The sequence below is a fragment of the Stegodyphus dumicola genome, chromosome 1, assembly GCF_044657685.1.
Source record: "Stegodyphus dumicola isolate Sdum_Otavi_A_Nest chromosome 1, ASM4465768v1".
Classification (NCBI taxonomy): domain Eukaryota; kingdom Metazoa; phylum Arthropoda; class Arachnida; order Araneae; family Eresidae; genus Stegodyphus; species Stegodyphus dumicola.
In genome coordinates this window covers 233,118,166-233,143,837 of record NC_140768.1, presented here as the reverse complement: position 1 = coordinate 233,143,837, position 25,672 = coordinate 233,118,166, and the positions used below count along the sequence as shown (strand labels likewise).

General features: G+C 33.1%; 1 protein-coding gene across 3 annotated transcripts in view; it reads right to left on the bottom strand.

The window, feature by feature from the left end:
* The window catches only part of LOC118185046 (monocarboxylate transporter 1-like), a 70,214-nt gene extending 44,959 nt beyond the window's left edge, over window positions 1-25,255 (bottom strand). For all 3 annotated transcript variants that reach the window (XM_035354832.2, XM_035354835.2, XM_035354834.2), the window contains exon 1: window positions 25,014-25,255. In XM_035354832.2, coding sequence (XP_035210723.1) covers window positions 25,014-25,051 — 38 coding nt within the window. In that variant the 5' untranslated portion in view covers window positions 25,052-25,255. The remainder of the gene's footprint in view (window positions 1-25,013) is intronic.
* Between the last annotated feature and the right edge of the window lie 417 nt (window positions 25,256-25,672).

Genomic DNA, 25,672 nt, shown 5'->3' with positions numbered 1-25,672 from the left:
TTCCCAAGCTGGCGGAGGTTTTGGCGACTACTTTTCGTCACTAAATTCGGTGAGAAATCGGCAAAAGTCACCATAATTGCTGACATTTGATCCAGTCCCTCTATAGCTGTAACTGGTACTGTAATTGATCCCCATGTGTAACTGTAATCGTATCCGTCCCCAATGTGTAACTTTACCCGGATAGACTTTTCAGTAATTTCGATAAATAAAAGAAAGATTTCTCGGCGGTCGGGAGTAAACGATATCACATCAGAGAGAGCATCAGTCTCTGGGCTGTTTAGTTCAGAGTGAGTTCGGAGTATTGAGAGATTTCCGTAGGAGTTTCCCCCTTTTGGTTGCGCTTTGCACTGCGTTGTGTTTAATGTTCTCAGTAGTTTGAAGGGTAACTACTGAATGTGCTCTGTGATGCTGAGCAGAGCTGTACGGATGGGATGAGATGTATGGAAAATTCCGAAACTGTAAAGAGAAATTCTTTTGGGACTGTTTTGAGAAAATAAATCTTATCAAGTTGTCATCGGTTCTATGCGCATTCAATCAATTACGAACCCGTACAATATCTAGATGTAACACTGGTGAAATGCGTTAACGCATTACACCGAATTCTTCTACTATAAGGTATGTGAAATATTTGGATGAAATAATCATTTTCGTGATACTAAAATATCCGTAAAGAATTATGAAACTTTGAAATTCTAATTTATGTTATTCTCAAAACCTTTCTATTCAAACGTCTTCAAGAAAAAGTTACGAGAAAAAAAATTTGAAGGTCATTTATTCAGAAAAAGGAAATACTCGTATGCCACTACAAAAAGTATTCGAGAATGACAACAAAAAAACATCACGTTACTCTAGCAACTGAACGGAACTTTCCTCATTGGTGTAGTGATAAATGTGACAATAGTAATTGCAAAAATGACAAAGCATTAATTGAAAACAAAGTAAACTGATCGCCAGATCTTCAGATAAAACTCATTTTTCTTAATAAATACATACTAAATGTGATTTCTAGAACTACAAAATTTGGAAGGTATTTCGAATGTGTATTTGCATAACGCCAGTTATCTTCTTAAATTCTACCGAGAGTCCATGAAAATTTAAAAAAAAAAACATTTTATTTTTCCATATACTCATTACCATCTTCTGGATAAATCGAATAAAATAAAGAACAATAATACGGTACAGTTTTCATTCGAAACAACGAAAAATTACTTTTCAGAATCCATTGGAAATTAGCTTTCGTCAGAAAAAGCTCACACACCATAAATCAAGTGTTTATCTTGATATATGATACATTTATTTATCACGAAAATTTAACACACTTTTCTTTAAAGGTTTTTGCAATCTGTTTAAATTCAGAGATAAAATTCTCTAGTGTTAGAACGACAGAGCTAATTTCTGGCTTTATTTCGTCAGGTTAAAATACGTTTTTGTCAAATATGTGAAGCGACTTCAAATCCTGAATTACCAACCGAGTGATTTAAAGTCCGAAATTCACATATATTACCACAATCAAACATGGAAGTGGTTTACTCCCCTTTTATAAATCTGATTAATAATTATGATTCATTTACGTATTTTCAACGTTTCATAATTTACTTACAAGTAATACCTACTCACCGCATACTGGCGTCCAAAGAACTGCCTGCTACGCACAGGCGGTTCACTATAATGTTATATTAAAACAAACACTTCGATGTCATACAGACCATTTACACATTTACGATCGTCATGTAATCACCGCACAGAGGTTACGATCGTGCTGTCATCACAGCACAGACGGAGTTAGGCGATTTTAGCAAATTAAAGAATTCGACTTTTTCCCTTAGCAGTCGTTGCCGTAGTTATGAGTCACGGTTTGAAGAGATGCAATGGCCTTGTAGTGTCTATTTTAAAGTAAGGGAATAGTGAATGCGCGTACCTTATTAGTTCGATCCGGTTTAAATCCCGGTAAGCGGTCTGACGGCACATGCTTTCTCCTTTTATAACGTGAATATGAACTAGTTTACCTTAGAAAACCATCCACGAAGGCATTTTCCTTTGAGGTAGATAAACCCTAGCGTGTTTTGCCATAATCAAAATAATCTACTCTAACATATGCGAAACAAAACATTTGAAAATTATATAAGGTATAGCATATCTCCCAACTTTCACTTTTAAAGGAAGCATACGAGACCATTTAATTTTCTTCGCTATACAACATATACAAAATACTTTTTTCGCTGTAGAACACATGCATGCAAACGACATCGTTACACAAGCATTTCTTCCTTCCTTCAAGAATACCTATAAAATATTGGATCGTATTATAAGTAAGACTGCTCAATAACCGACTGAAACGCAATACTATAATATCAAGCCAAATCATTAAATCCATTTCCCAAAATATTTCATGGAAATTTAATTTTTAATATCAAACCTTTGATATCACAAATTATGAAACGACGTATTCCATTCTTTAATAAATTTTCACAACTTTTTAACAAAGACTTTCTAGAATTATTTTAGGAAGGATACTGAGCTAATTATGTCATTTTGATATTAACACAAAAAGAACTATGTAGCCCCCCAACCGGTATAGTAGTTAGCGTCGCTGACTGCCGTGCCAAAGGGTCCAGGTTTGAATCTCGGAGAAGGCATGGATGTTTGTAAATGTAATAGTGTCAGTGTGGCATGGCGGCACTCTAAATATGCGGCGAGCCGAAAGTCCTCTCGCGTGGTTTGGTGGAAAGGGGTGGGAGACCCTCGGATAAGTACGCGGAACAATTTCAATGATTTACACAGGCACTGGTTCGAATCGGTTACAAAAGCTTGAATGTACACTTTACAAATGTGATGTAGTGTATTTAATAATGGAAAAGCACACTAGGGCTATCTTCCTAAAGGGAGGGATGCCTTCGTGGAGGACTTTCTAAGGGAACTGACTCGTATACACGTTACACATGGGGAAAACCACGAAAACGGCCATGCAGGCAGTCCGTTCGCGGGATTCGAACCTCGGTCCGAACTACCAGTGTTCAGCGACTTTACCGCTCGGCCGCTTGTGAGCCCTTTACAAATGTGATATTTGTGAAATTTTATCTTGTGTAAAAAACAATTTCATAATTCATCTATTATTGGGCAATCTGTAAACGCTGGATCAGACTTGATTACGGTAAAGCCCACCAAGGTTACCTAAGAATGGTTTGGCTTATTTGATTATAGCAAAGCCTGCCCAAGTGAAGGCATGCCTATGTGGAGGACTTTTCTAAAGGAAACTGACACCTATACACGTTACACATGGGGAAAATACACGAAAACGTCCATGCAGCCAGCCCATTCGTGAGATTTGAACCTGGGACCGAACTATCAGTTTTCAGCGACTTTACCAATCGGGCCATCTCCCTAAGATGAGAGAATAATGCAAAATTCGCAAAATATTTCTTCTGATATACTAGACAACAATATCAACTACACCCATCTTCGTTTTCTTTAAATAAATTTTCAAAATGCTAAACTACCAATGATCAGTCATGTCAACGTTCAATAAACAATCCTGTGGACATTAATTCGAAAACCTTACTGTATATTAAATAAAGTTTGAAGAGTCCCCGATTCTTGGTTAATAATTCAATCTATATCCTCAAATGCTGATAAAACTACGTACTGCAATTATTATACCAAACAAAAATTGAAATTCAACAGTAATCTCTTCATACCGTGACTTAGCTACTATTCCTAACAACTCACATAATTCTCAAATACTAACTACAAATATTCATCTCTCCCCGTCACAATATGCAAATCCCAATTTATATGAATAAGTCTATCTTACTATACTTTATATGAATGATTCATAAACTATTTTACATTGAATTATGTAGATTTCTTACTATGTGGAACAATTTTACATGAAATTTTCATGGAACATTTACTACATTGAACTATTTAACTAGATTAATGAATTATTTTACCTGTATATAAAAATGAGTCGTGAAATTCTGACCGAGTCATGAACACTTTTTACTTATTATGAACTCTTCTGTTTTTTCTTTATCATTATACTACGACTTTTTAGTTATCTTCGTACTCTATATTTCACAAAATTGAAATGCCATATTTTTATCTAAGTATTTTATTAAGGTTATCATTCTGAATGTATTACCAGTCATATTTATACTGCACTATATTTATAATTATATCTTCATCTTGTTAATTTCAATAAATGCTAGATAGTGGTGAGGATCTTTACCAGTGCGTTTCATTTTGAAGTTCCTGGGCTATTCCCACTCCTGCCTAAGAAGAGAGATACTTTGGAGGAGAACTTTCTAAGATAAACTAAGTTCATATTCACATTACGTATCAGAAAAACTTTGAAGATGACCGTGTAGTGAACTCAAAATCCATCATATTTGTAGGGTATTTACTTTTTTTGTAGTAACGCATGTAGTGACACTTACACCCCCCTGTACTATAAATACTGTACTATATACGATCAATTTGATTATATAGTTAAATACGATTTGTATTTAACTATATAACATAACTTGTGTTACTGAATCAGTGTATTAAAACAAAGAGTACTTATTATGAACAGTTAAAAAATACTCTACAATGCTTAAAAGTCCCTTAACCTGTTAACTGAGGAATAAGCTTTCAGTAAAATCGTTTCACAATGGAACCTTTTTCCTTTGCAGTAATTTCAGCACATCGCAAGGAATAAATAAAAGAAAATCGTTTTAAAATATTTAATGATATTAAAATTAAACATTTTTAATCCGAAAAAACAAATTAATTGAACGAATTTAAACAATTATTTCGTATGATATTCCTTAAAGCAATGTGGCATACACAAAGCAACACTGTAGTCGGGACCCCAAAATCTCGATTCTTTCCCAAGACCTTCGGAATAGCATAATTTGCATCTCCTCGTTACATTTACTCTTGAAGAGTCGGATGGTAGGTACATAGTCTGCAAAATGTCTTTCAAAGAGCTGAGTTGGTTTTGGTGTCAAAGATGATCGTCCTGTACTAGTAGATGGCAAATGCGATCCGTCTCTATATTTTCAACACCCTTTTCTACAGTTTCGATAAGGAAATGAAGCCTATCTAGGTGACCGCCATCTTTCTTGTATAAAATATATGCATTCAACACACCATGTCTAGTGCATGTAAAAATATCTTATAGTAATACTTTTTTACTTGGTTTCTAGCGATTTCATAAGTTTTCATTTGTCCGTCAGCAAGATCAACTCCTCCCATATTTTTGTTGTAGTCAGCGATAACTTCCGGTTTTGATATCGGTTTCCTTCGTTTTTCTATTTCTACAAACTTATTGTCGTGGATAGTACTCAATATAATTAAATCCTTTTTGTCTTTCCACTTCATAATCATTATTTTGTCTCTGTACCTAGCAATGTATTAATCTTTTTTCAAAACACAATTTTTTATTTCAGATGGTATTCCCTTTCTATTTTTTCGCACTGTTCCTACAACATCGGTTTTTCTTCTGCACATCTTCTCAGCTAGATCAGTACCAGTATACCAATTATCGAGATATAGCGTATATCCCTTATCCAACAAATCGTGTCACAGTTCAAGAACAATACGATTTGGTCCCTGTTCTTCTGGATAGTTCGAACCATACTGCGTGTCTTTACCTGTATATATAATGAAATCACTTATGTATCCGGATTTACTTTCACATATCTTATACAATTTAACACCAAATCGACTTCTTTTCGATGGAATGTACTGTTTCCAAGACAGTCTTCCTTTCCATAGCAAAAGAGACTCATCTACAGATATTTCCTTATCTGGTAGGTATAACACCTTGAATTTGTTTCTCAAATAGTTCAAAATGGAATCGATTTTGTAGGTTTTTTTGTTGCTCACTTTTAGATCGAAAGCATTGTTATCATTAAAATGTAAAAATTTTACTAACAGTTGGAATTTTTTTCTGACATAATTTTATAAAAAATGGAATCTCCAGACTTTCTCGCTTTGTGAAATAAAGCTGATAAGAAGGTTTTCCTATTATTCCTTGCAAAATTAGGAAAACAATAAATACTCTCATCTCTCGGTCATCTGTGTCAACCCACGAGAGACATCTTGAACGCGGTTTCATGGAAGTATTTTTTTCAAAAAACTGTCCGGCGTATTTGTTTGATTGTTCCACAATAAGTTCTACAAAATTCTTATCGATAAATTTCTCGAAATAAAAAAGGCAATCCTTTTCTTCAGGTCCTTCAAATGTAAGTCTAGATTGAGATAAAAACGTGAAAGGCGATCGCAATATTCTTTCACATTTCCATTCAGCTGATGTCGGTTGAGTATTTTGGTCTATAACATCATCATCCTTTGATTCAATGTCCGGACCATCAGTAAAGAAGTCGTTATCGCTTTCTTCCGAACTGGTACTTATTCTTAGAATTCGACGTCTTTTACCAAACCTCCCGGGCAATATTTCATCATCACTTTCAGACAATTCAAAAATATTTTCTGCTTCACAATAACTTTTAGACATATTTTTATAAAAAACTAACAATTACTCAAATCAACAAGTTATTACTAATATGTAAAATACTGAAACGCAGACTAAAATGAAATTAAGTTGTGCAAATTAGGAGTGTTATCACAATTTATGAGCGAACAAGTGTTTCCATTGATCGATTTTTCTTGAACAACGGTCAAGCGACAGTTGGAAAAAAATGTAAGAAAAATTTCGTCATGCCCATTGAAATAGTCTTCCCAGCATGACGAAACATTTTGTCATACCCATTGAAATAGTCTTTCCAGCATGACGAAAAATTTCGTCATACCCAGTTAACAGATTAAAAGGCAAGGGACAATTTTTCATTAAGCAACAAGATTATGGAAGTAATGAGAATTCAGTCAGTTATAAGCAGATTACTTCGGTTTCGTCGCGGAATAAATTTTAGCAGATATATTTTAGCACATATATTTTTTTATTATTAAAAATTAATTTATTTCAGTTGCTTAAAAATTCAGAATTCCAACTTATAATGAATTCCTATTCAGAAACTCCCTTATATTTATCCCTGCTAATTTTTCGTAATAAGATCGCTCAAATATATTCTACGTTTGATAACCAATGAAAAATATTTTTCTTGCTCTACTTTTAATGATTTTAATTTCAGATCGTGATAGATTCTTTGCAGAGCGAATGAAACCAAAGTCGCAACATAATGGTGTATCTTATTTTATTCTTCGTTAATTGTTAACTTTTGATTTCAAAATATCAATGCACTATATCACAAATAAGTTTATCATACGCAGCACATGTATTTACAATGTACTGCATATACTGTACATTGTAGCATACTAGCGGCAGAACGGTAAAGTCACCGAACGCTGATACTTTGACCTGCGTTCGACTTCTTACAATCGGGCCAGCTGCATGGGCGTTTTTATAAGTTTTCCCCAATGTGCAAAAGTGGATACGAGTCAATTTCGTTAGAAAATCGTCCACGAGGGCATCCCTTCCCTAGGCAGAAAGCCCTCCCGTGCTTTGTCATATCAAATAAACCAAGACATAGCGTACCTTATTGTGCGTTAGGTGTATTTTAAAATACAAAATATGTACAGCATCATATTTTTTTCAAGTATAGCATAGTGGTATTTACACTGCACTATAAATGTTGTACTGTGTACTATTCATTCGCTTTTCATTTTTACAGAGTCGTATTATGATATCCCGGTAGTGTTCAGTTATCAGGATCTGGTCTAGAAATGTATGTATATATGCATGTATGGATGGATGGATGTGTTCATATAATGTATGTAGTGGGGGAGTTGAAGATGCTAAATAACAATTCCAACGTGGTTTTCCACACCACAGAACATTTAATAAAGATAATCAGAAAAGGTACAAATTAGATTAAATACAAGTGCCGTTTGATACAAACAGGATTCTGTATAGTTTTACCAGTCTTACCACATAACCGATTAGTGCCTACTCGCACTTGCTGATGTATTAAACAGTTCAATTTACCACCTTCGCGTGGAAAACTACAGTTCCTTATTCTACACCTTCACGTGCAGACAGACATCTCACCACCTTCGCGTGGGATAGCAGAAGAGTCTCTGTCATACTCCTCTTTCACCTCGCTGCTGGCGCATCGGTGAGGCCCTCTGGTGGTTGTGTCGCACTTACGGATACTACATGTATATATTATGTACACTGCTCAAAAAAAAAAAAATGGGACAGTGCTATATCTCCCGTTCTACTGGGCCGATTGACAAAATTCAAACTGCGTTTTTCATGTCTCGAAAGCGCGACTTAGGATATATATTAGATTTATATATAGCACTATTCTAACATAGGTATTTTGACACAAAATTGGACTTTTTCTGAAATAACATACCAATTTTTTTCCATATTTCGATTCTACGACTCAAATTATGCCAGAATACCAAGTTTTGTAAAAATCGCACGACTAGTTTTTAAAATATTAGCTCTCAAAATTTTAGCTCCTCAATGTTAATTGAATTTGGCAAATATTTATTAATATCTCTTTTTTTATTAAACGTTTTTGATTTTTTCTCTCACATTTCGAAATTTAGGTTCATTCCAAATAAAATTTACCTATTTTTTGTGTTTTATTTTTTAAATTTCTATTTTTAAATAATTTTTATAAATTTTTCGAAAAAAATTTTGAATTATAACCTATAAAATTTTTACCATCATCATAAGGTAGGTGTATTTTTAAGCATATCTGCAAAAAATTAGACTTTTTTATTCAAAATTTTCTAAGATATACACGAATTTACATATTTTCGCGTTTTGAAATTTGGCATGTTTTTTTTGAGCGATAATAGCGCCAAATGTGGTCTATGGATTTTTGTTACACTGAATTGCCACAGCTATTTTTAACCTTTAATTTCAAGTAAAATTTTACGGAGAATTAATTATATGATTTTTTCCTCTCAATAAGGCGTAATAAATATTTATTAATACTATATGAAAATCTATTTTTTAAATTATAGATGATATTATTCAAATTTTTAACAATTTTTTAAAATTTCTCTCTTTCTTCCTTTTTAAAAAAAATAAGAGTACATTTTTCTAAGAGTAAATTTTTACCTTCGGCGTTTTATCGTCTGCTACTTTACTTCGTTTAAATCCAATTGTCTAAAACTGAGAATTTTCGTTTAATGTTTATTTGAATTTTATGACATTAACTGCATAATTTATTTCTAAACAAACTGTTGCTTTTGAAGTGGCTGAAAGAGCGGCAGATACTACCATCCATATTTTTAAAGCACAGTATATTTTTATAGAAACATAAGATTTAGAATAATCATTTATATAAGTCAAATTATGATATAAACATACAACCCTCTAGAGACTGAATTAGTGGAAGTTCAATGGTTATGTAGAAATGATCTGCAGCTACTTAATGGCTGGATAAGTCAGCAGCTTCTGTGGACAAGTAAGAACAATTATATAAATGACACACAACATTCTGGATTCAATTAACAACGAGGATGCGATGTTTATTAAATGAATTTAAGAAGTTTTAACACATAAAAAAAACCAACTCATTTTTTATCCTAAAATGTATTTTTGTTCGCAGCGTATTTTCATTATATCCTTAAAATTCAAATTTTGAATGTAATTGTCAAGAACTGAATCCTAATCATCAGTAATATAATAAGTAATCATTACGGTTATTAATAATCCTTCTTATAAAGTAATTGCAAATATTTCAAAAAACTTTGTCTGAATGCAAATATTTTTCTATGCAAAATTTTTAATTTTATATTAATCAAGATTGCACACGATATTATTTATTTGCACTTCAATTTTTACCGTCAGCTCTAGTAGAAGTTACAAATCAATTATATTTAATTAAGGATTGGATTGGATTATTTAATTATGGCAAAGCACACGAGGGCTATAAGCCTAAATCGAAGGAAGACTTCGTGGAAGACTTTCTAAGGTAAACAGGCTCGTAGACACGTTACACATGGGGAAAACCACGAAAACGCCCAAGCAGCCAGCCCGTTCGCGGGATTCGAACTTCAGACCGAACTACCGGTGCTCAGCGTCTTAACCGCTCGGCCGCTGGTGGGCTATTTAATTAAGGAATGACCATCTAAATTTAGAAACAGCGTACCGTAACAGCAATTCAAGTATTGGCGCCGTATCTTTCATGTTACTCCCGATTCGCAAGCTACATGATTTTTAATGTAGTGCTGTGTATTTAATTATGGCAAAGCAAACTAGGGCTATCTGCCTAAGGGGAGGGATGCCTTTCGTGGAGGACTTTCTAAGGGAAACTGGCTCGTATACACGTTACACATGGGGAAAACCACGAAAACACCCATGCAGCCAGCCCGTTCGCGGGATTCGAACCTCGGACAGAACTACCAGTGTTCAGCGACTTTACCGCTCGGCCGCTGGTGGGCCCCATGTTTTTTAATGAGTATTCGGGTTTTGCTAGTAACTTCATTTGGAAATCGCGCTTAAACTAGGTTAGTTGGTTATTTGAACATAGAAAGAACATGAGAGCTATTTGGTTAAGATGCTTTCATAGAGAACCTTTGTAAAGAGAACCTAGAAAACTACGAAAACCAACCATGCAGCCTGGGTTAGACTTCGCAACAAACAATTAGTATTTAACAATCTTCAAATGCTAGGCAACTGGTGAGGCTCCAATTAAATCTCCAATTTAATATTTTATTTGTAAATATTTAAAATATTGTTATATACTTAGACACAAAAAGCAGAATTTAAGTTTTGTTAACTCGTTAATAAACTACCAAGCCGTAGTGCAAATGAATATTCAATTTCTTTTGCAATAATTGTATTCACTTAATATTCTTGGAATATGAGCTAAAGAAGGAACGTTCTCAGAAGATTAAAGAAGTGTTTAAATCCAGTGATATAAGGTTTGTTTTAGATGCTCAGGATCAAAACGATTCTGCAATTGCCCCAATAGTTGACTTGTAAATGGCTGTGAATTAAGCAGATGACTTTTGATCTTACGTTTTCAGTCAGACAACGTATTCCAAATGTTTTGTATTGCATGATAATGCATCTTTTCATTATTCAATAACCAGTCGGAGAACCGCTTGTGTTCCGAAAATAAGTATGTGTACTCAATCTTCCTGCATGTTTTTCAAATTTGTCTTCTTGCGATTTTTTTCTTTCCCCCAAACTAAAGTTGCCTCTCAAAGGAAAGTTTTTTGATATTGAAGAGACAAAAGGAGTATGACATCTACTTTTAGAGGCATGTCAAAAACAAATCTCTATTTTTATTACACTCTGATTACTTTACTAACATACAGTGAATATATACTAAATCTTTTACTTCACCTTAAGTAATTCGGAATTTTTGACGGAATTCTTGTCGGAACTAGGACTTAGAAGATAAGTCAAATTAAATATTTCGATAACCCAATAAATTCAAGGTCGAATTTCAAAATTTTATTTTCGAAGGAAGGGGAAATTTTTTCAGTTTTGGTCCATTATCCTAAGTATATTTGCTTCGATTCTTTATTTTTCCATAAAAGCGAAAAATTTACGTATGGTATACATATAACGCATAGCTTCAAATAAAAATTTAATAATATACGGAGTGGTTATAATTAAAGTTCCACATTGAAACGGTCATAAAACGAAAACTACTGGATCAAATGTTATCAAGCTTGGTAATCGTGTAAAGGAGGTCATAGGAATTTATTTTCCGGGAAAAAAAGGAAGTTCGAAACCTCACCACCAGGGCAAAAATGGCGCTGTATACAATATTGTTAAACGAAATATGGGTCGGAATCTAACTTAACCTTTTGTTACACGGGTTTAATATGTTGTATATATACCCTTAAGAAACTTTGAAGTAAGCAAATTACCATTTAAAGGCGTTAAATTCGATAAACGTTGAGTGCGCCATCCGTGTAAGTGAGAAATTCGTCCGTGAAAACCACGAATTAGCGATTAGAAAATGTGAGATCGCAAATCACTCGCACAAGTCCGTACAATCTGGAAATCATTTTCTTGCAGATCGCTAATTTGTAATTTTTGAAGCCTGAATTCGGCCCTAAAACATAAAGATACTGATTCAAAACGCTTTTAATCGATTTGGGCCGAAGAAATCCCTCATGTTATCTATCTAGCTCCATTGCATTCTCCTACTGCATTCGATTGCATAGCAGTCATTCCACACCGTTTAGTGTTGAATGACAGCTACTTTTATAACTGAACCATTTTTCTCTGAAGAGCAGTCGACAGCTGGACCACTGTGTTTGCAGCCCACTTAGAGTCAATGTTAAAATGTTTCGTGATACATGAACTGCAGTAACATGGCATTTTAGATACTACGATTTTTATGCAGAGCTGGGTCCCACCTGACGTGTGTCGCACAGTTACTTAGGCAACATTTCACGAATGAACGTCTTATAGGCCAAAACTTCCCCTCTTCCCACCAGTCCTCAACCTCTGTGACTTTTAGCTATGGGGTTTTCTCGAAAGCACTGTTTATGGTGATAATCTAAACAATTTGGCAGAAATGAAAAATGTGATACACTGACATGTCCGTAACATTCCTCCTGATATGCTAAGAGCTGCTGTTGAGAATGCAGTAACGGGATTTAACTTGCTTTCGGAAAATGCTGGACGCTACATTGAACATGCTTTGTAACACGTTTCGGAAAATATTAAACATATTTTAAACAGATGTTTTCGTGTCTTATTTCATTTATCAATCTTGTATACAGCGCCATTTTCCCCCTGATGGTGAGTTTTTGAACTCTTTTTTTTTATTTTCCGCGGAAAATAAATTCCCGTAACCTCCTTTACACGATTCCCAAGTTTGATAATATTTGGTACGGTAATTTTCCTTTTATGACCATTTCAAATTTGAACTTTACTTATAACCACCATGTAAATTAACTTTAAAAATTTGACAGTTTGGTTCAGGTCCCAGCTTTAAATATATATATATATAAATATAATCTTTTATATTAATTCTCTTAGAAAGAATGTTTTAAGAAGCTAATTTTTCTCTCGCGTTATAGATTGTATAAAAAAACATGATCTTTAATATGATTTAGATTGTTTCAGCCGATATAAGAATCGGGTCACTCGGTGGTACAGAATAAACCCTGCTGGACTGTTATATTTCTTTGTCATTTAGCAAAAATCTTTTAATTAAAATATTTATCCTTTGGACTTCGCTTTAAACTTTATTTATAGTTAAAATGACTAGAAAATGAAAAGCTGTCTTCAGCTGAAACGCAATTCATGTAATTGATATTTTTAAAAATTTACAAGAATGCAAAATTTATGGAAGTCTAGCAATCGAAAAATCTTAATTTTCTTGTGTGTGCACTGAAAATAACTGTAGAAGGAAAGAAGAAAATTAGGGAGAAAAGTAAGCAAAAATTTGCAGGGAAATTTGGCTGTCAGACGTACCAAGATGTTTCGAAAAGTTGGACGCTTTTGAATATACTTTCAGGATATTTCAAAGAATTTAGGTGTTTAAAGAAAAAACACTTGGACGTGTACACCAGCAAATACCATCAATTGAGCTTGTGGTTAACAGAAAAGACAAAAACGATATCATTGCAGATTAAAGTGAAGAGCGACTGGTTTTAGACTATATGGTTGCATAAATTTAAATTACGTTATAGAACATCATATCGTATCATAAATTGAGAATCCTATGATTTTCTCATTCGAATTATTTGAATATTCAGGAGTTTATCCAGTGATGTATGTGGATGTCACCTAAAGACGTTTTTTTTTTTTTTTCCTCCTGATGAAACAGCGGCCGAGCGGTAAAGTCGCTGAACGCTGGTAGTTTTGTCCGAGGTCCGAATCCCACGAACGGGCTGGCTGCATGGGCATTTTCGTGGTTTTCCCCATCTGTAACGTGTATGCGAGCCAGTTTCCCTTAGAAAGTCCTCCACGAAGGCATCCCTCCCCTTAGGCAGATAGCCCTAGTGTGCTTTGTCATAATTAAATAAACCAAAACCTCTTTATGAAACCAGTCTTTCCTTTCATCTCATACCTTCAAAATGTTTAGCCTCTAAAGACTGATAAAGGCTCTGACCAAATATTGATGAAATGGATTGAATTGGATTATTAAGTTACGTCAAAGCAGGGCTATCTGCCTAAAAGGAAGGATGCCTTTGTGAAGAACTTTCTAAGGGAAACCAGCTGGCATACACGGTACACATGAGAAAATACACGAAAACGCCCATGCAACCAGCCCGTTTACCGGGATTCGAACCCCTAAGTGAACTACCAGTGTTCAGCGACTTTACCGCTCGGCCGTTTGTGGGCCTTTATGAAATGGAAGGCGATAACTTTATTTAAAATGATTGTCAAAAATATCAAGATATTTCGAAAATTTGGATGCTTTTTAATATAGTTGCGGAATGCCTGAAGAAAAAGAGCAAGAATAAAGTAGAATGCCTGAACAAAGAAGAAAAAATAAATTTTTGGGTAAAATTTAGTATTTGTATTTTTTTTTTAAATTTAAAACTTTTTAATCTTATGATAGTTGATTCTTACGATTTCAAAAATAAAATATTTGACTAAAATATGAATAATATTTAAGAAGCCAAATGTAGGATAAAATTGTGTAAAGCAATGGGCACAATGACAAAACTGTTTAAAGCAGTGTATGCAATTCATCGTAAGGTAAAATGTCGGTTATACATCTCTCTTATTTATATATATCTTTTCTGAACGGAACATTGAAATGCGTGTCAATTGTGCTTTACTGTATTTTCTCTTTTAATATATGCAGTTTTCAAACGCATCGTAGTCCGGGTTACAAAGTATTCCTCCGAAAGAAACGCAATTCAAATAAATAAAATCAAATTCTGGAAAATTTATAATAATAAATATATTAAAAATGCTCAATTCGAAGGAATTAATAGAAAATTTTAAAACAATTATCTGAAGAGACAATGCAACACAAACAATTAAAAGTATAAAAATTTAAAAATTACCTAAAATAATAACTATGACAAAAAATATATATAAAGAAAACTATTTGAAAAAAATAAACGCTGAACCTTTATTTACGCAGTTCGAATAGGTAAATAGAAAATTTTAAAACAGTTATTCGAAAAAAACCATGCAACTTAAACAATTAAAATGGAATTCGAAAAAGAAAAAATTACTTAAAATAATAAGTTATAATTAAAAATATAATATAAAGAATATTATTTGGAAAAAAGGAACGATGGTGACATTTTTTCCTCTCACGGAAGGAAACTAGGTTGCCATATATTAAGAAGTTCGCCAAGTGAACTATTCTTGGCGCAAACTGACAAAAAAGTGCCAACATAAATTTGTGAATTTCTCCGTAAATTTCGCTCCAAAATTTACAAAATTTCATATTTAGGCGTAATTTGAGTCGTAGAATCCAAATATGTAAAAAAATTGGTATGTTATTTCAGAAAAAGTCCGATTTTGTGTCAAAATACCTATGTTAGAATAGTGCTATATATAAATCTAATATATATCCTAAGTCGCGCTTTCGAGACATAAAGAACGCAATTTGAATTTTGTCAATCGGCCCAGTAGATCGGGAGATATAGGACTGTCCCATTTTTTTTTTTTGAGCAGTGTACATACATGCGTGTGTGTGAACGCACATATATATATACGCACATACATACATTTCTGAATCCTGACACGTTAAAAAGAAGAGTACCGATATCGCTTAGGTTGTATTGTATATCCGTTACTTTATATTGCCCGTTTGCTCTGACCTAGTATCTTACGTTAAAGTATCGCAGATCCTCCTTTATTTAGATCCCAATTAATTCACACTGGTTCTCAGTTTGTAAATACATTTCCTCTCGCCCTTTAATTTTCTTTAGACAAGCTAATGCTGACACCTTCAGCGCAAACGCGCCTTACCTGGCGTATATAAAAGCCAGGGAAAACATAACTGTCAGTGGAACTCTTCCGCACTTGTAGTATCGCAGCTTTAATTAAATATCATAAAAATAAATAAAAGTTGCTCCTCGTACAGTACCACACACGTTTCCCATGTTTTAAGAAAATCCAGATTGCTGAAAGCATGACCTCGGTCATTTGGCATTATTGCTGTTAGTCCGGAACCAGCCCTAGGGAAGGCACAGCTGTCTCGGAAATATCGATAGCTACATCGCCGCTGCTTCATGGCCGATATGACACAATGGATAAATAGTAACCCGTTGGCGACACAAAATATGTTAAAATATGATTACAAGGTAACTACGCTCAAAGCGCGGTTTTTGATTAAACGATTTTATTGCAGATTTTTTTCAATTCATGTCCTTGAGATGTTTTAAATATCCATGAAAGAACTGGCTGGACAAGACAGCAAACTGAAGCATAGCTAAATATCACACAAGTATATAATCCAAAATCTAAAGTTTTTCTCAAAAAAATTTTAATTAATGCTCCGAATAAATCAAGTAAATCTTCATTTTTCAAATTAAAATTTCTTTTTTTTATCGGAAATAATGCTTTTTATAAATAATGCTTATTATAAAATACTGCTTCTTTTATCGGAAATAATGGTTTTTATCGATAAATTTTTAAAATACATTTCGGCAACGCATATTCATCTGATGCACATAAAGCACTAAAATTTTATCCATTTTTAATAAGTGAGATGTCTGGCGAGTTTTCTAATTAGAGATAAATTTCCTGAATAGTTAAGGTATCAAGACTTTGATAATAATTGCAGAACATAACCTCGGTTTTATGAGAGTTAAATGCTACAGAAAAAACTTTGTTCAATTTTTATCCTAGCATTTCATAAAATTACGTAGTACACTTTTAAACTGAAATGCCAAAAGATGTGTTTTGAAAAATAAAATACAGTACACTTCAAACTGCAAAGATTGTTGAAACACTCGATGATTATATTAGTTACTTTCATGTTTATATGCTATAATTTTATATATTTATATGCTTTTAAGAGATTTTTAACCATGTGTTAAGATTCATACGTTTGTGTTGCAAAATAATGCTCGTATTAAAGTGTACCTAGTTTAAGGAAAATCACTTTTAAATGAGGATTCTTTCATCTACTTGACAAAAAGTTAACTACAGGTTATACTGTACATAGCGTTCTACTGAACATATTGGAACTTTTAATTCAACATTCCATCTTCAACAACACTGGTATCTTTTGTCATCTCAGTATTCCAGCATTTTGACATTTTACATGTTAAGTGTATACAGTGGCGCGATTGACACCTGTCACCCACACGCTTAAGTTAAAGAGACACTAGGCCACATTTCCGCTACGCTTGGATTGGTACGGCTGGTTAATTTGTAAAAGTACAAACGAGCTACATGCCTAAGGGAAGGGATGCCGTCGTGGAGTACTTTTTAAGGTAAAAATTTACGTAATTACGGGGAAAACTACGAAAACGTCCAATTAGCAAGCACTTTCGCCGAGGCTCCAGCCTTAGTCGAAATACTACTCGATAATCGGCTACAAATGGAAGAAAATTTAATTCACCTCACTGAGAAATAAAACTAACATCAACCGTGTTAATACTAAAAAGTATGTTTCATTTATTTTTTTCTGTTTGAGAAGGCGCATATATATTCTGGTAGTTCATTAATACATTTCATTTACATTGCTGTATCATGTAAAGACTTCGAAAAGCTTGCGTGTAGAATTTTTCATGATTATACAATACTACAGGTAGATTAGTTTTCATACTAATGCATTTAACAATGAATTTTAATTATTTGATACGCAATTGTACTAGTAACATAATGATTGCGCTTGGGCACATTTAGGGAGATGCAACAATTTCTAAAAAAAAAAAAAAAAAAAAGCATAAAATTTCTCTAAAAATGATCAACTGATAAATTTCAAAAATTTCCTTCATTCCCCTATGAAATAAGGTTTCTAATAAAACACAAAAATGAATATAAAAAATTTTAATTATTAATAAACTTCTCATTTACCATCTCAACTTTCAAAAAGTTAAAAATCGAGGGGGGAAAAGAGCGCCTCCCAAACCGGGATGGTCTTCATTTTTAATTAAAAATAAAATACTAAAATATAGAATAATAAAATTAAAAGTAAAAAAATATAGTTTTTAGTGCAAGATTTTGATTATATTTTTGAAAACATTTTATCCAAATAATTTAAAAACTAATTTCTTGGCAATAACATTTACAGCTTCCTCGGATCTTCTTAAACCCCTTTTCAACGAGTCACAATTTTTTATTTTACCATTATGTTTAAGTGTGAAAGATTTTAAAAGTGTACGGTTCTTAAAATACATTTTGCTCATTTTAAAATAAACATTTTTTGGTACTTTTCCGTTTCGCCGGCGCAAATCTCGCCAAGCAGACTGTATTGGCGGCAACACATAGTACACACATAAAAAGTGTAGACAAATGTTAGTTTCAAGAAATTTTATTTTATTTTTTTAATGTCCTTTAAAATTTTGTAAAAAAGCCAATAAATAAAGACAATGAATTTGTAAAAAGACATTAATTTAAGAATTTACTATGCTTTCATGGTGAAACATCCTGATTCGCCGGTTCATATCACGTGACCTCAAGTGATCTCATCTCACGTAAAATACGCTACAAAAATCTAACGCTCTCAGTAATTATCTACATTTATTTCAAGTTAGTTAAATCATAATTTGGAATACAAGTTTAAATGCAAAAATTATTTCAATTCTTACGAATAGCTTACTCAGAAATTATGTAAAACAGCAGTGCTTTACTTCGCTAGTGCATTCTCATTAGAATTGATGAATTTAACCCTTAACTTTGTCTTTTCTATATTTTCGCCATCGGGTGAGGGGTGTGATTGCATCCTAATTGACTTACTTACTGCTCACGAATGGCCTTAGGGCATAAAATTGAACTATCTGGTAAAAATTCTATGTAACTGTATGCTGGTATTGAAAGAAGAAATCAATCTGATAAGAAATGGCTGCGACTTGTTTTGGAAATAAGACGTAAAAGGTTACCATCGAGGATATTCCGTTCGGCATCGGTTGTACCATTATTGGCGACTTTAATCGCCTGTGCCGGCAAAACGGAAAAGTACACATTTTTTCTGTAGCGGAATATTCTCACAATATCCTCTCGTGCATAAGCCGTACTTTTTTCCACACACAGACATACACACCATAAAAAAATAGTAATTAATAATAATAATTAAAGAGGAAAAATGATTAAAGGCAGGGGTGCAGCTTATACTCGCAAATTATTATAGCATACCACAAGTTTAGATACTTGCGTATTATCGCAAGCACTTGAGTAGAAATCGCGAAAACTTCAGAATACACCCAACTGTGGTAACCACGAGTATAACAATTATTCAGGCAACCATGCGCATACCAAATACTCAGTTTCCCATGCCGCCATTTTTATATGCGCTTTTTTGGGGAGTGGTGTGTGTTGTTTTATTTCAGGTTCCAACGGCGTTTTACAATTTTTTTTTAAACTTTAAACTCAATTTTAATATTTGAGCTTGCAGGATTTTCCTATAATAGAAGAAAGAGGTGACATTTTTGCAGGAATACTTTATAATTTCAAAACGATCGCTACGAAATTTCCACCACGTCAAAAACGTGTTTGCAAACCAAGTTTACCGATTGCCTTTTGGAATAAATATACAGGATAGAACACCACGAAATAAGCAGTTGCACCATCATGAAGACTTATCAGTTTAGCTGCTCATTACGTGATGCCATCCACTATCTGCTATTTATTATAAATGATGCAATATTTACATAATAAGGACAATATTGAATAGTTTAGTTGCATAATAATATCAATAACTTAATAATATCAGTAATATATCAATAACATAGCAATTGCACATAACATAATAGTTGTTTTTGGTAATATTATCATAATATAGCAGTTAAGTTTGATTAAGTAAATACATAGCAATATTTTATTACATAATTATATGATAAAGTGGTAGTATTTATGTTGCTTTCAGATTGTCGCAGTTTATTAGATTTTGCAGCTTTAGTCTAACTTTAAGTTTTTTGAACCATAGTTTGTCATTTTCTGATGTATATGGTTGAAAATGTAAATCACATTCAAACATAATTGATCGATAGTTCCGCATATGGATTTATCTGTGTGATGTAAATTAAAGCGATGTAGATATGATACAAAAGGACCATGGGCTGTTAGAAAGAATGTTATGGCACGGCTAGTTAAGATAAGGTGTCTTAATGGAGTGGATATGAACTTGAAGGTTCTTCTACTCGTTTCTTCTTGTGACCATTTTGCATTCCAGAGTGATAAAAGATCTTTTTCTAAACTCTATTTTAAATAAGAAATTGGGTAAGGTATGTTTATTAGTTGCATTATGGAACTGGAATAAATATGCAGTTGAAACGTAGAATATGTGTGTAATAAATAATTTGCACAATAAAAGTAATTGTTCTTTTTCTTCCGTAAAATCCGTCAAACTGCGCCAAGGTGGTTGCGATAATATTGTACTTCAGTACACCTAAATTTATTACATTAAAATTTACCGTTTTCTGAAAAGGAGAATTTAAAAAAAAAATCATGGTAAAAATTAAGGCTGCGGCTTATGCACGTGAGAATATAGTATTCTTTTTTCTGAATTTATGATTAAATGCAGGTCACCAGGAAGTCACTCTCAGTTGGCAGTATTATATCTGTGCTGCAATCACACAAAATTTGAAATTCTATTTAATGGTGGATTTTGAATAACCGTGACAATCCCTTACTATAATTCGAACGTTTTACTTGGATTACTCGAAAAGTCATTATATGACGAAGACATGCGAGAACATGAAATCTCCCATTCTGCAAAAGTAATCAACCAATAGAAAAAGTTAACCTTTTTTTTTTTTTGTTTGTTAGTGGCATCAACCTGCTTTTTTAAGCAATTTGATCTCATTTTCGTCATCAACGGAGTCATTTTCTGCATTCGAAAGTTCCAGCAGGTGCAGCAAGTCACTTTTGCTAGTACATTTCCTTGATAAATAGATTTGAAAACATAAATAACAGTTAAGGAATTTTCGCAATCTTTACACAAATTGACGCTACTTTTCCACGCTGAATAATCAAGAGTAGTTGTAAAAATTTTCAGCAGTGCTTAAAAAGGAATAGTTAAACATTTAAATCTAACTCAAACTCTGATTTGAACCAAGTAAAAGATTGGTTGCTTAATTTTAGAAATTTTTATTTTTACTCAATTTATTATTTAAATACAAATTAAATATTACTTATGATTCGGTTACTTGAGATATTTTAGTATAATAGAGCTGCAAATACCCAAGCTAACTGGAGCAACAGTTTACTTGAATATTCCCAAAATTTGATGATTGGATTCTGCTTGCTGTAGACCAGATACGTATTTATTTTAATACATATAATTTTCCGACCACTATACCACTAAAATATAATGATCTAAAAAGTAATTTTTTCATTCTTTCAAACAAAATACAAAATGTACATATTTCAATAAAATCAAAAATGAAATTAATTTTTCAATTATCTAATCAAGCAACAAATTTCCACTTCAAATAAGACAAAGAAGTTACATTTTAATATCCCGAAACTAAAAAGTAAATGCTTTCAACTGTGCTTAATTTAAACAAAATAATTGCTTTTTATATGTGTAAGTCATAAAATATAATCATTTCGTACTTATTAAATTAAGAACATATATAGAACGTTATTCTTGATTGGCGCAGTACAATAAAATTAACAATAATTTTTAATTTCGTATAAAATATGCATTGTACTAACACATAAGTAAATACATTTTACTTTATTTAAATCATCAAAAATAAAACGTAAATTAATTTAGCTTAATTTAAAACATAAGATCTGAATAAATGCAGCCTGGGAATTCTACCGTACTTGCGATAACGCCTACTTTGTTTAAAAACATTTTGAAAGTTATTAACCCTCTGGGCGGTTCGGGTTTTTAGATCTGTCACGAAGACCTGTATTTAGAGAGCCTTTAATAGCTAAATATGTATATTCACCTATTTTACTTTCCATTTTCATAAACTTACATTCATAAATATTATATTTATATTATTAATGAAAGTATGAAAGCAAAATATTTTAAATTATAAACTAATATATAACGAGTGACCAAAAATCTCATGACCGGATAAAGCCGGTCATGGCGCTTCAAAATGACGTATTAGTGAATTCAGTTCATTTCGTAAGTTCAGTATTTAATTGTTCTGTCAGTTATTTAATAACTTTGAATTACTTATAAAGTATATAGGTTTTGAAAGAGCATTCCAAGTTTCAGTCCACCCGGTGGCCGAGTGAATACAATTATCAAATACTGTAAATTTGACTACAGTTTATAATTCGGTAGAGATTTCGCTGCATGAGAGATTTTGGGGTTTTCCACATGAGCAACGGGAATATGCGCCAGTTTATTTTAGAAAAGTCCTCCATGACACTATCCCTCGTTGTAGGCAAATAATTCGACAAACATTTTATAAAATCTGCAAAATCTGTATTGAATGTAATTACCAATTTACTGAGTGAATTTTTATTTTCAACCGTTGATAAGACTCGTTTCTAAAGCAAGAACATAATACTGAAAAACTACATCAACTGTTTCTGTGGAAACCGACCAGTCATTCTGGCTTAGTATAACCGACTATTCGGTTTGGTTTAGTTTATGATTATGGGAAAGCACGCAAAGGTTATCTGTCTAAGAAATGTCTTTGTGGATTACTTTTCAAAAGGAAGTTAGCTCGTATCCGCGTTACAAATGGGGGAAAAGCACGAAAACATCCATGAAATCAGCTCTTTCTCTTGGAATCAAAGCCAGGTCGAACTACTAATGCTCATCAACTTAACAACTCGGTCATTGATGAGCCAACCAACTATTCGGAAAATCGTTCTAGTTCTGTATCTCGGGTTTGGTAGTAGCCAATATTATAGGCTATTACGGCAGTAACCTTCTAGCAGCTTATATATGATCTAGAAGAGATTTAGAAGGAATTCAAATTATTGCGAGAATTCAAGTAATAGTTTCATAAGGAAAAATTCGAATTCATTCAGCGTTCTTCATACCATTTTCCCAACAAGTAGCCCAATGGATGAAACCGATGAACACTGATAGTTCGACAGGTTTTCAAATGTAGGTAAATGCCTACTTAACTGCATAGGTGTTTTAGTAAAACCACGCAGCCAGATAAATAACTGCCAGTTTCTCCAATACAGGATCACCACAACGCCCTCCCTCTTCTTAGGCACAGTATTTGGGTGCTTTGCATAATCGATGAAACAAATTTATATTTTGCTATCAACATTTAAAACCACTATGTAGGAAACAAATTTATATTTTGCTATCAACATTTAAAACCACTATGTAGGAAAAAATACGTGTAAAATTTTACAATAACTATAGAAATTGGTACTCTTCTAGATTCAGAAATGTATGTATACATGCATGCTACGTTTTCAAGTATGCATGTGTGTAAGTACATACGTGCATTCATCATACATACATACATACATACATACACACACACACATGTGTATACGTACATTTCTGAATCTGGTTACTTTAACAGAAGAATTTTAAACGGTTTGTAACAGAAGTGAAGTCATAACACTATATTCCATTTCTGAACTAAAGGAGTTCAAATAAAAGCTATCTAAATTCATCTGGGAAGCATTTTGGTTCGTTAACAGAATTATGGAAAGCACTCGAGGGCGATCTAAGGGGAGGAATGCCTTAGAGAAGGACTTTCTAAGAGAAGCTGGCTCCCGTTTCACATGGGGGAAGCCACGAAATCGCCCATGCAACCAGCCCATTCGACAGGATTCGAACCCCAGATTTAACTACCCGTGTTAACGACTTTAACACTTGGCCGCTGATGGGCCCTGGAAGCGTTTAGGATTCTAAGGCTAAATATACTCAAACGTGTATTTATGTACACATATACATGCATACTAATCACTTATAATTTTACTTAATTTCCTTTTTTTAATAAAATTCAGAAATTTAGTGTTTTGAACACATTTTTTATTAAAATTCATAGATACTTTCACACATTTACGGAATAATAACGAATTTAAGGCAAAACAATTGACAGCTACTTATAATCTAAGGCAGGGGTTTCCAATCTTATTCCCGTGGGCACCATGGCGCTCGCCGATGCTTTAACGTATGTTTGCCGCTGTGCGATCACAATTTAAAATTCTATGTGAAAGTTTTCTCACTTTTAATGAAATAGACATTGCGTTCAACATAGATATCAATACAAAACGAAATGCGCCCGATCTCTTTATATATATATATATATATATATATATATATGCATGTATTTCTATCCAACTATAAATTTACCATAAAAAAGTAAATGGTGCCCGCCGTCAGACAGATATTCTAGAATGTGCCGCTTTAGAGACAAAAAAGTTTGGGGAACCCTGATCAAGGGATGCAATTGACTCGTATACATATAAAACATGAAAAAAAAAAAGGTGAAACGCCTATTCTATGTCCTTTTAGCTATCTCATATGCAACCAAAACGAACTACCAGTATTCGGTGCTCTTACCCATTCGGCTACTAATGGGCGTTATAATTACGCAAGTTTCAACCTTAGGCTAGCGCAGGTTCCATAAAAGAATATCCGTCTATCTAACAGATATCCGAATCAGGTTTTTTTTTTCCTTCAAAAAAGCAAAAATATTCTGCTGAATATCTCAAATTCATTTAAAGTGGAAAATATTCCCTGCGTTTACATTTCTCAAATTAAAATAAAATGCTAAATTTTGGTCTTCCTTTAAATTAACAAATTTCGCAATTTTAAAATTTATATTAACGAATTTCGGCATTTCAGTATTTATTTGGGTATTAAAAATTAATGTATTTGTGCCTTCCAAATTAATAAACAGAAACGTAATATGAACAGCATTCTCTTCATTATAATGTTCTTACACCAGCATATGCTATTTCAGATAGGACAAGCTTAAATTTAAAGAAACATTTGAAAAGTTTTAAAAAATTATACTAAATTTTAAAAATGATAGATACTCACTTCATAGGTCTGCCTTCTAAACAGGGTTCCACTTCCATTATGTATCACAGTATACGAAGTTTCTAAACTCTTATCATGTAAATAATTGTAATCAGTCGTTCTCATGCCCTCCGCTGGGTCTTCAGTCGGTTAATTAGGATTTAAATATTTTCACCGACAGCAACATGCGTGATCAGCATTGTCTACAGATCTCTGCCATAGTTCGAAGAACCTGAAACAGTGACCACCACTCTTCGGCGAGTTCGAAACTGCTTCTACGGTATATGGGTAACCACTTTTGGCATAATTTCGCTAAACACATGGTTAACATTTTACCAAAAAATTCACATTTGGCGAGTGTTAGTACCAAAAGCTAGTATGTTTCACATGTGAGTAACTATATAAATTATTATTTGAATTTTAATAATAAATAAAATGATAATAAATTTTAGTATTATTAAAAAAGCATTACAGTACATCAAACTAAAACAAATACTTGACTTTCGTGCTCAATAAAATCTCTAACGCTGTGCATCTTCCCCAGTCATTTTCACATGTCAGAAATATAGCAAAACCAAATTTCTTAGTTATGAAATGGAGTATAAAAAACTGCTAAACACAATAAACTATATCTTTTAACAGTTTCTTTTAATTTCACACGCAGAGAGGATACTAATTTT